The sequence below is a fragment of the Micropterus salmoides genome, unplaced genomic scaffold (genome assembly GCF_014851395.1).
Source record: "Micropterus salmoides isolate LMB-PRFRI ecotype aquatic unplaced genomic scaffold, ASM1485139v1 Ms_hic_scaffold_16, whole genome shotgun sequence".
Lineage (NCBI taxonomy): Eukaryota > Metazoa > Chordata > Actinopteri > Centrarchiformes > Centrarchidae > Micropterus > Micropterus salmoides.
In genome coordinates, this window is record NW_024040707.1 from 6,111,282 (window position 1) to 6,123,448 (window position 12,167).

General features: G+C 38.1%; 1 protein-coding gene across 4 annotated transcripts in view; it reads right to left on the reverse strand.

Moving 5' to 3' along the window:
• LOC119905075 (endochitinase 2-like) overlaps positions 1-12,167 on the reverse strand; it is a 29,505-nt gene that overhangs the window by 12,500 nt on the left and 4,838 nt on the right. The window contains exons 3-7 of one of the 4 annotated variants that reach the window (XM_038721785.1): positions 11,960-12,142; positions 8,474-8,569; positions 7,645-7,682; positions 7,387-7,551; positions 2,233-6,985 (exon numbers count right to left, since the gene is read on the reverse strand). The exons of 2 other annotated variants lie outside the window; for them this stretch is intronic. In XM_038721785.1, the coding sequence (XP_038577713.1) occupies positions 6,797-6,985; positions 7,387-7,551; positions 7,645-7,682; positions 8,474-8,569; positions 11,960-12,142 (671 nt within the window). In that variant the 3' untranslated portion in view covers positions 2,233-6,796. Of the gene's footprint in view, positions 1-2,232; positions 6,986-7,386; positions 7,552-7,644; positions 7,683-8,473; positions 8,612-11,959; positions 12,143-12,167 lie in introns of those variants that run through there. One more of the 4 variants, XM_038721784.1, reaches the window with a different exon arrangement.

Here is a 12,167-nt window from a genome sequence, read left to right on the forward strand (position 1 = left end):
ACTAATCGGTATCGAGTGACGTATCTGTCCTGCTGACCTAAAAAACAAACCCATGTAATGTTTCATTAAATATATTAATACATTTGTTTGTTTGTCTTTTTGTGGGTTTTTTTCTTTGTTGGATCAGTTTTCCATTTCTGCAGTTCTTCCTCTGGAGTTGGCTCAAATAAAATAATTAAAATAGTGGTTTTCTGTTTTCCTGTGGTGTGAAACAGTTTCAGCTACAGTCACGCTGAAGCAGCAGATTAATGACTGTACTTCATAAGTCTAAATACAACAAAATTTACTGTTTATATTTTAAGCTTTATATTTTGAGGACATAAGTAGTGTTGATGAACTACATTTTAAAGTGGCTCAAACCAGACTCTGAACATCCTGTTTGACCACAGAAAACTGCAACATGATAGAGACAGATAAAAAATGGATCAAGACTCATATGAAATGAGTCTCAAAGCTTAGTGACAAACTACAAATAAAGAAAGAAAAATACATGATAAAGAAAGAGAATAACACAAATAGAACAGGTGTATACTCACTGAGGAGGAAGAAGCAGATCGAAGTGTGATGAACTTTCATGTTGGAGGCTCTGATGGTTTAACGCTGCATCTTCTTCCCTGGCAAACCAGGAACTTCTCTCTCCTTTAAATGATGGAGTCCCTCCTCCAAACATCTCAAACTCAACTCTCCTCCCTCTACATTAATGTTTTCTTCATTCCATTATCTGCAAGTTTATGGATGATTTTATATTAAACTAGGCTTTGTTGTTAGTAAGTATTACTACAGTATGTCTACACGGCTAGAAAATCTTAGGTCATTTTAGGCAATTATTTATATCTACATCGCTACAGACAGTGTTTCATCATCACGGTGTTCTTCTTCTGCTTGTGTAATTCCAGTAGTGTATGTTGGCTTTGCCGGTTACTTAGCGAGACAATCAGCTGATCACTAATGTTAATTAGCAATAAAACCGTAAAATTAGCTTAGAGCATGGAAGCATCAGCCAGCTAAACTTTTACTGACTGGTAGAAAAACAGTTATTGTTAGTTGGATTGGTTTATTCTCCAGCGCTGTGCTTTGGCTTGTGGTGTTATGTTAGTTGGATTAATTTCATGTAGTGACTCTCTCTCTCTCTCTCCAGCGCTCTGTTTTGGCTTTGTATGTTATGTTGGTGAGAATCAGCTGATCGCTAATAGACAATAAAATGGCAGCTTCCAGCATCGAACCTCAGATCAGCCAGCTAACTTTGAAAAAATGTGTAGGTGGATTGTAATTTCATGTAGTTCTTCTCCAGCCTCTATTATGGCTTTGTTACGTGGACAGAAATGCTCCTTCCTGAGACAAACAGCTAATGAATATTATTGGTAATGAAACGGTAACATCAGGGAAGCTCAGATCAGCAGCAAAAAATTCACATTTTTCTGACCTGGTGGAAAACATGTATTTCTTTTTAATGCTAATGTTGATATATAACAAGACCGTGTGCCTATCAAGGGACCAATAATTACTTTCCGAATTTGCATTAAAAAATGTTATTGGATATTGCTTCCCACTGTGCACACAAATGTGTAATTTTTACTTTCACATGCTAAATGCCCAGTAAAAAGGAAGGAAAAAGCAGAATAACTGATAAAAAGGAGAAAAAATACCCCAGGACACTCACTTTCAGCCGGGCTGCCACCACAACAGAAAAAGTGACAATAATATATATATAAAAAAAAAAATACCCCTCACCACTAGATGTCAACTTACACACTGAACCTTTAAATCATCTTCAGCCTGTAAGAAATCACTCAATGCCACCTAAATTATCTTAATCGTTTTAATATTTAAACAAATTTTATTACTTTCTACTTTTATAATCTGCACTCTAAACATCAATTCAGGCAATAGATGACCATCACTTAATTATATGCACTGTTGCAGTATATATATTCTTAGATTATTTTAATGAGTTTGGCAGTGTTTTGGTGTTTGAGGTTAATCTATGGAAATTTTATTTATGTCATTCACATCGCATGTAGTGATACAGACGAAGAAACAAAGATTAAGGAAATAAACTTGTTTATTCGTATTCGTATTTATTAGTTCATATTTTTTGTAAAAGGTGAAATTTATCAACCTGCTGACAGAGTGTTGTACTAACTACTGTAGTTAGGAACACTGCAGAACAGTTTTGTATTCAACACAAAACGGGATTATTTCTAAAAATATTTTGTAAAAGAAAAGACCATACTGTTTAAACAGTTAGTTTTAATTCATGGCGAGTTTATTTTCATTAAAAATTTGTAAATTATTGCTTCTAATTCATTCTTTTACCAAAGTGAAAAACATGCTGTAGTTTGGCGAATAAATGAATATTGACTATTTACACTACCAGTCAAAAGTTTCGACACACATTCTGACTCAAATGTTTTTTCTTCATTGTTATTCAAGATGCTGACTGAGAGAATGCCAAGAGTGTGCAACTCTTTCATCAGAGCAAAAGGTGGCTACTTTGAAGAATCACAAATGTATAACATATTCTGGTTTGTTTATCACTTTTTTGTTTACTTATAATTCTAAATGTGTTCTTTCAGAGTATATGTCTTCAGTATTAAGTATTAATGCAATGAAGAAACTAACAAATAAAAATTGAACATTGAATGGTGTGTCGAAACTTTTGAGTGGTGCTGTATTTTCTGAACAGTGGGTTGGGCAAGTTACTCAGAAATTGTAGTAAGTTACTTGTTACTTTTTACACCTTCAAAAATTAATATTACTTTACTTATTACTGGGTATTAAAAGTAAGTACTCATTACGTTACTGTATTTATTTCACTAACCCTCTAACCTCCTTCCTAAAAAGTGTCAGACAACCTGTTCAGCAGCTTATTTTAGAAATTAATCCACTTTACTGGATCAGTTCATTAGGAGTCGACAATCAACCAAACTGAAAAAATTACAGCATCTCAAACTAGTACAGACTATGTATATACAGTATTTAACAAAAAAAATAAACAAAGGAAGTCTCTCCCGACTTTCTAACTAATAGCATATTCATAACAGTAGCAAGGAGTGGGATTTTTACAAAACATAACATTTCTTAACAACGCCACTGGCTGAAATAAAAAAAATTAAGCAAGTCACTCAAAAAGTTGTTGCATTAGTCTATATAATAGAATTAACGTATTGAGAAATTTTACAGTATGATGCCGAAAGACATATTCCCACATTTCAATCGTTAAAGCCTTACTTGTTACGTTGCTATATTACTTTCACTACCCCCGCCCCGTGGAACTACTGTATTCCTGCATCTACATTTATAAAAGCAGTATTCAGTTTTTACAAAAAAAACATTGCTTAAAGTCACTCTCTCCCAACAAGTGCATGCATCACTGGCAGCAGCAGCCTCCCAGTGAGTGTCTTCCACGTTGCTGTGCTGCTTTATGCTTCAATATGTTAGATGCAGACTTTTTCACAGTTTAAATATTTTTTAATAAGTTAATAAGTTAATAAGTTTACGACGGACAACAAAGTTCTTTGCCTGTTAGATTTTGACAAATTCAAAGTAATGGCAATACATACAGCATTTTCTTTTGCCATGGATTGAAGTATGCATATAAGATTAAATTTAATGTTTTATAAATATTACTTATTTACCATTTATACATTTAGAAGGTCGAGACCGTAGTCTTTGTGATACATTAAGATCAATGGAAGGGTTTAGTCTCTTAACAAGCCAGACTGATGAACACCTGTTCTGTTATAGACAGAAATCAGAAATCAGTAACACAGTCCTCCAGTCCTTGTCACAAGTGTACTTGTCATTTTAACAAAAACCAAGTCTTACCTTAATGTAGCAATATGCAGGGGGTTGATGGAGAGCACGTTTGCATATTGGCTGAGCAGACTCCTTGCATGGTTGTTGTCACATCTCAACACTGGATCTACACTTTTTGCAATATCCATAAACCTTGCTGAACACTCCCCAATTAGAGTATCCAGTAAGAATAAATCCTTTGTCCAGTTCTGTTTCATGCTTTGAACGTCTGCTGTTTGGTGCCAAGTGCAGCTGGCTGCTTGACAGGCCTCTTGTAAATGTAAATGCTCCGTACTTCTATAGTGCCTTTCTAGTCTTTTCGACCACTCAAAGCGCTTTTACTCTACATCCGCATTCACACACATACGCTCAACCAGAATCTAACATTCACACACAATTCGGGGTTCTTGCCTTCGACCTGGGGGAAAGCCGGGATTGAATCGCCAACCTTCCGATTAACAGCCAACCCGCTCTACCTCCTGAGCCACAGCCGCTCTTGTGTGGTCTTGTGTTGTTTTCATCCATACAAACACTACCTGACTTGCAGAATGTTCCGATTTCTTTCCAAAGGCCATCCCAGTGTTGCTCGGTCCTCATTTATTCAAAACATCTGATCATGGACTCCACAACACTTGCGGCCATAGCCAACGTCGATTCCTTTACCTGAAGAGCCTTGTGTGTGACATGGACCACGCTGAGTAACTGATGGAAAGTAATAAGACAGACACAGAACTTAAATCGCGTCACCGCAGTGAGCAGACCAGACGCAAACCTCCGGTGAGGTGGCACAGACAGCCCGGACAGGGTGGACGTCAGGGCGTTCATTGACTCTTTCACTGCAGACACATTCTTCCATCTGCATGCCCATCTAGTTTCACTAAGTGCTGTTAGCTCGGCTGTGATGCCTAACTCCTTCTGAGTGTTTTTGGACGGCTGATGAGTCCCCGTGAAAGGGGAATTCAACCTGGCACCGAAAGCCTCGTTATGCTTTGAATACCATTTGCACATCTCAAAAAAATTCCCGCGATTGGCTGAACTGTCATCATGCCCTCGTAGAGCTAGCCCTTGCTTGCCAAAATACAGCAACATATCAACGACAACGGCAGCAAACTCCCTGTTGGTCTGAACAGCAGCCTTGTGAGAGCTGCTCAGCTGTGCTGAAATGGAGGCCAACCTTTTCAATGTTAAATAGCTTAGACATCCACTATCATTAACTGTTGCTCCAGTGTTGCTAGCGCTGCTGGCGGTATGGTTTCCAACTTTGTCTTTTCCTTTGAAAAATATCAGAATATCCATCTTGTCAATGTGAGGTGAACTGACTGTCTGGCTTGTTAGAGATCTTTACCAAGAAATTTAGGCATGCTCTGTTTGAGTTTGAGCTTAAAAAAAATAAAAAATAAAATTAAGATGAAAACATAAACTGAATTCTCAGTTATTAAATGCAAGTTATGTTTTTGTTAAAAATATATTTTATATATCAGATTTTTTTACTCTCCACCCCAATTCCACTGCCTTGTAGCCTATTGGTTAACCAAACCAACAACCAGAGCTCATTCACAAAACATAAACGAACACAAGCACAAGATGGTGGTCATAGCGACACAAACAGTAGGCTAATGAAGGCAAAACAAGGAAGACACCGACGTTTGTATTTATTTTAGCCTAATTGTGCACAATACAATACCAAGGACAGCATCCTGTTCACATATCTTTTAGGAAGGAATTTTTGGGTAGGCTTAAGCCTTATCCACCGGCCCTGCCTATCTCCCCTATTTTTCTTTAGGCTTTTTGTGAAAACAAATCACTTGAACAACATAAGGTTGAGCTTCTCGACTTAAAGTGCTTTGACCTGCCACGCAATTGCGCACACATCAAAGAAAACAAACCAAATCGTGCTCTGGTAATGCAGCGTTACTTGGATTAGTAACTGTAATATTAGGCTATTACTGTTTGTAAATAGTAATCCCTTACACTACTCATTACTGGAAAAAGAAATAATATTACAGTAACGCATACAAATATTTTATTTTGGTGGAAAAAAAGGATTAAGAATTGTAAACTTTCCTTAAGTTAAAAAGTTAATAATTAAGAACGATGAGGCATGAAAACAGTATCTAACAGCAATAACATATATTTACACATTACTGTTGATGCAAAAAAACACAAAGAACTTATAGAATTGTCTTTTTTTTTTTCAGCAGCTAGTTGCTGTTTCACAACATTTTCAGTTACTGTAAAACCATTTTAAAATTTTGTCACCGACAATTTGTCACCAAGAACATTTAACATAACTGACATAGTTTACTGTTAATTTCACCGAAGTAAATCAACATAATAGTTTTCCAAAATAACATTGCAGTTCACTGAAAAGATTAAAACCCTAAGCATCCTGGAGTTAACCCATGCTGAGTGGATTTAATCAGTGAAACTTTCAGATCTGTGAACAGTTTTCATTCAGAACTATTTTCCCCAAAGTGTGAAACTAAACTGGCTGTTAGTGCAGGAGGAGGCAAATCAATCGCATGATATAGCGACAAGCTACTACTATCGATAGCAAACATTGTTAGGGACGCACCGATCCAATACTGATTGTTAGCATACTTACTAGATAACTCGGACCCAGTAACGTTGCTGTTAAGTGCTCTTGCATCAGTTGCTGTCTAGTTTTGTTGGCTAGCATGCCACCTGAGTTTAAGCAACATTATGCTGCTGCAGGACAGCGAGGAGATCGAGGGTGTCAAGCCGGAGTTGGGGGAGCGGGCAACATAACTGGGCTTAGCAGCCTCTCTGGACAACAAATACTTCTTTAATTTTAACTTGCACTTTAGTTAAATAAGTAATATTTAGCTTAGCCAAAACAACTTAATTTTAATTAAACTTTCATATCTTCAACACAAATATTTAAGATAAGCTGAAAGAAATTGTAAAAGTTGTTCTAACTTGAAGCTTTAACATGTTTGGCGTTCACCTGTGAGAGTAAATGAAGCTACTGCTGATGTTAACTAACAGTAGAGTACAGAGGAGGAGAAGTGTCTTCGGCTTGCCTGCCATCCAAGCTCGCTTCTACCCGCGGCACAGAGTAGAGGACATTATCTGCTTTACCACAGGGGGAGCTGTTGAGCGAGGCAGCTGCAGCTTTGGAAAAATCCACCTGAGAATAATTGAGTTCATTCGAGTTGTCTTCAGTCTGAAAGAAATCAAAGAAAGCTTTTTTGAGGCTCTGTAGATTATGTTTATATGAAGCTAGGTCTATATAACTATAGCACGTTTCTTCTTACAAACTGGGGTCCTGCTACTATTAATTTTTCTTAGAAACCATTTAATAAAAAACATAAATGTCCTTATAAATTTGAAACAATAACTGATGTAAAGTTTGTTTGAGACCACTTTTTTGAGGACATGGCCACAATCGTCTCTCTATTTCACAACTGCTGTACAAATAAATAGCAGTTTCATTTGCCTCAGACAAAGAATGTTATAAAACATTTCGACATCCTGGTTGAATCTTGAAAGATTTATTGCAATGGTGAATCCAGAAAAATCTCTAAAGGTGTTTTTGTTTTGTTTTTTACCACAGTGTTTACTTACTGTCTTCTGAGAACTGGCTGCAGTGACAAAGCTGTAGTCATCGTCTGTGGTTTCAACTCCATTTGGTTTGGTGTATTTAGCGTAAGTGTAAACTGTGGATATTTCTACAGGAGAAGATCTGCTCTGTCTGTCTTCATCTCTGATCTCCTCATACATTGGATTAGGCTGCCCGGAAGAGAAGAGGGGATTGGTTTGTATCACTATCAGCAGGTTCTATGAACACTGAGGCTGAGATTTCCCATATTTACTCAAACTTGCCTTTGTGACATTAGCATACTCGCTTTCTACAGGAGGTTCTGAAAAACAAGCAGTTCAGAAGATTAAACCAATTAAAGAAAAACATGCAGCAACAAAAACGTTCCAAAATTTTCTGCTACTTAACAGGAATTTAAAGAGGAACTAAAAGTCCCTTTTGTGCATCCCTGTTTGTGTTCCCATCACATCTGAAGAATCAACAGGATGATACAAATTAGACAAATGACGGATTAAAAGATTTTCACACACCTTATTCCACTTTCACACTAGGAAACTTTCTTTGTATTTACTGCTGTGTGACTCTGATATTTGAGTTGAATGTAATGAATGAAAGAAAAGAAGACTGAAAACTGAACATTCACTTCCTCACATAAACAGTTACCATCTGGTTTCATGTTTAGTTGACAGCATGTTACGAGTCACAAAACTAGCAAGGATCGGGTTCTACAGGAACTGCCAGATTCAGTTTTGGACAAACCTTAATTGCAAAACAAATTTCCAAATATTGTTTTCTCTATGTCAGTGTTAAAGTTGTGAGATAACAATCCTTTTCTACTCAACTTTTGTTAACAAATTACTTAGACAACCTGATCCAGGGTCCCCCTAAAATCATGTAACCAGAAGAAATTAAAATTTTCTCCCATAAATAAACTTTACCTTTGAAAGATGAGGTAATTTAAACATTAGTTTTTACATACACCTGTGTGTTATTTGTGAGAATACTTGTTTCACATGTGAAAGCGGCTTTACAGGTGGTTATTTTTGTTTGAGAAATACAAACTTTAAGATGTCCTGTTGCCTTTTTCTGTATGTGTGTTTCCTGTAGGCTCACCTTTGGTCCTCTTCCTGCAGAATATCAGCACAGCCGCTGATAATAAGATGATCATGGCGACCAGAATCAGACCCACATACAGCGGCACGCCTGTCGCTGTTTGAGCAGTAGAATGTGTTGGTTTTACATTAACACTTCCTGGTTCATGGAATAAAAGGAACATACAGGATTGGAGTTCATGCAGTGTTGTCAAACTAATAGTAATAGCAACTAAATGTTTAAGCTATTAAATCAATAGTACGGTAGGGGCAGGTTTGGTTATTACTAAATATGAAAGATATTTAGAAATATTAATAAGTTTTTACAAATTATTAGGGCTGCAGCTAATGATGATTTTAGTATTCAAAGCTTCTATAGATTATTTCAACGATTCATCGATGCGTCGTTCAAGAAGTACTTTAGCATGGCGGCAGCAGCAGCGATAGAAGTGATAGATATTTATTGATCCATTCGGAAATTGCCATCTTGTGACAGGAGTTTTGAAGTCGTTGTGGCGTTCACACTACGTGACTGATTGGTGACAGGGGGCCACAGACTACACGAGCTGACAGCGGTTGTTTCATCCGACGCTGGTCTCCAAACCACATTTTGTCAAGAAAATGTGAAACGGGAAATGAGCGATCCTGCACACGAAACAGCTGCTGTTTGTTATTATAGAGATAGTTATTAAGACAAAGAATCTGGGTGAAAGGATTGATTAGCACATGCAGGTAGCAGGGATTGTCTGAGCTACAGAGAGAGCTGGAGGTGAGTTAAAAGGTGCAGCTCCCCGACACCCAGTTAACTCATGACTGTGAGGTTACAACTCACGGCCCAAAAAGGAGAACAACAGCGTGCTGTACTATAGTTACATGGATTAAACGAAGCATCAACGCAAAGAATTTGCCATTTATAGGGTGGCATTAATGGCATTTATAGGCTGAATAATAATTCACCCTCATCAGACAAGAAGGCGGAATTTGAAGAAGAAGATCTGCAGTAAGACAAAGAATCTTTGTGACAGTGTGACTATGTAGTATTAATGGCAGAAATGTGCTCCTGTAAGGTTTTATTTTTTCATGTCAATAGAAGGCTATATTTAAATTGCTTATTATAGTTTTCCAGATCACTTTAACATTTACCTTGAGGAAACAAGAACAAATTGAGCAAGAAACTTTAATTTAAATTTCAGTCTTTATGCTAATTCTATGACTCCCTGCTATTGTGTATTTGTATAATATTGGGTTGTTAACTGCAATGTTCACACATGCGTGGTACAAATTGGGTGGGAATAAGGATGCGTAAGTGCAGAACAGACCATACAGAAAGGTGGCGCAGCTACAGCCAATCATTACAGACTCTTACCTCGAGCTGGACCTTACTGAATATTTTAACACTATTTTACATAAAAAAGGTGGGCAGTCAAGGTTGAATCTGAGCACTGACCATCACAACAAGCAGTTATTACAACACAATACACAAATAACCACAGGCAACTGTATTTAAAAGGCATAATATGATTTATTTCAGCACAGATTAAGGATCAATAACTTCAGTGTGTGTGTGTGTGTGTGTGTGTGTGTGTGTGTGTTGCTTAATAGATGGGGGAAGACCAAGGAACAGGGCGGATATGACCACATGGGTGTCTCGTCATGCAATGATCCAAAATGACCGGCAGGCCCGCGAAATGTAAACAAGTTTAGGTAATCCAGCAGAGTGCTTCTCTGCTCGGATTCTCAGATAGCCGAGTTACCGCACTGTCGGCGGGTTCAGTGGCGCACTGATCCTTGGAGCAGCAAAGAAATCAGTGGGGGTGATCCTTCTCTTTGCCACTTGTCGATATGAGTGCCATGGCATGAAATATAATGAGCCAGAAGCTCAGTATGGAGCCTGGACGTGTTCATGTGCTGTTGTTGGCAAAGGAGGGATTGGCAGTACTTTCATTGCTGGTTGTTGTTTCTCAGCCACTGTGTTTGCAAAACATCTGAAGCCTCGCTGAAGATATTGAGCTTGACTGAGTGAGAGCATGTGTGAGGAGGAGAGCTGTGAGCATGTGCACAGGCAGTCCTAGCTCTAATGGGTTGTTTTGTTCACGGAGTGGTGGATTCTTGTAAATGGCATTAGGAGCAGTATGAGGAGCCACGGGAACCTGATTTATTTTTACAGAATTTTTGTCTCATCAGGATATAGTGACTATTAAAGAGGTGGTATTATGCTTGTTTTCAGATTCAAAATCCTATTTACGGTTTGTACCAGAACAGGTTTACATGGTTTAATTTTCAAATAACACCATATTATTTTTTCATGCTGCACTTTGCTGCAGCTCCTCTTTTCACCCTGCGTTGAAGGCTTCGTTTTAGCTATGGAGTGATACATCTTGTCTCTACATGATCTTTGTTGGGAGTTGCACATGTGCAGTTCCTAGTTAAGGACTACCAGTTAATCAGAAGCAGAGAAGGGCAGGTCAATGAGAACCAGCTTCGATTCAGCTGTAGGCTACATGTTGCCGACTATCTTAGCAACATGTACTGGAGCAAGAGTTTCAGAGTGGTGATTTATTAATCTGTAACAAAAGTATCTTTCATCCATAAAGTTTTAACTGAGCTCTGTCTCTACATCACAGTAACAGCTTTATGTCCATCGACTGCCTGGAGGGTAGCTAGTGTTTGGAAGGGAGAGGAGAGCTGTGTGCTGCAGCTCACTGTTTTTCCACCGGTGTTTTTGAGCGCGTGTCGGGCTAGCTGCTTGATGAGCATTATGACGCACATTTTGCTTTCATCCATGTGTCGTCAAAGGGATGAAAGGGAAACGGCTGGACTACAAACGTGCTGTTTTCAAGCAGTTCAGAGCAGAGTTTTCTGTGGGAGATGGGAACTCCCTTTGGGCTGGAGTTTGGGCTTTTTGACTTTGCAAACCTATTACATGCACAAAAAAGATATATAACTCAATAAAGGAGATGGAAAAAGGCAAAAAGCACAATACCACCTGTTTAAGGCAAATATGACAAAGTTATATTAAAAAGATTTCTCTTCTGCTTCTTTAAGTAGCAATGAACAGACAGAGATTTAGCTGCGGTTTCTTGGTTATTCTAGGCTTTTGTTTTAAATGCAGGCTGCTTCTTTGTTTTCCATAAGGTGAGGTCCCCAACAATAACAAAAATTCATTTAAACTGACAATTAATTGAAGTTCTACACTTACAGGCACTCATGTACTTGCACAAAATCACAACCCTAATAAATGAAAGCATACTTTATCTACCTGTATGCAAATATCCTGCATGCACAATTCAAGTCGGTGTTTTTAATTAAATAATCCATATTAATTAACTCACTGGTGAAACTAATCTAATCAAACTGTGTACAGTGTTTAAGTGAAAGACGGAGAGAAACTTTGACAGGAAAGAAAAGACAAAACACTAATGCTCATAAAGCTCAGGGTTTGTGGGGTTTCAAATTAAATGACATGATTCAGTGGGTCTGAAGCTCTTTCTGAACGATGTAAACACACCTGGACCTGCAGCTGGTGTTCTATGTTCCTGATGAGTCTGCTTGGTGGCTTCAGGAGAGGCTGATGAAGGTGTGGAGCTTTTTGAACTGGTGCTCAAACTCTGTGTTGTCGTCAGTGTGGAGGCTGATGGGACTGATGTTGACAAAGGTCTGGGAGTCCAGTTTGGTTTAGAAGTGGTTGGATCTGTGAAACATGAATAACAGAATGA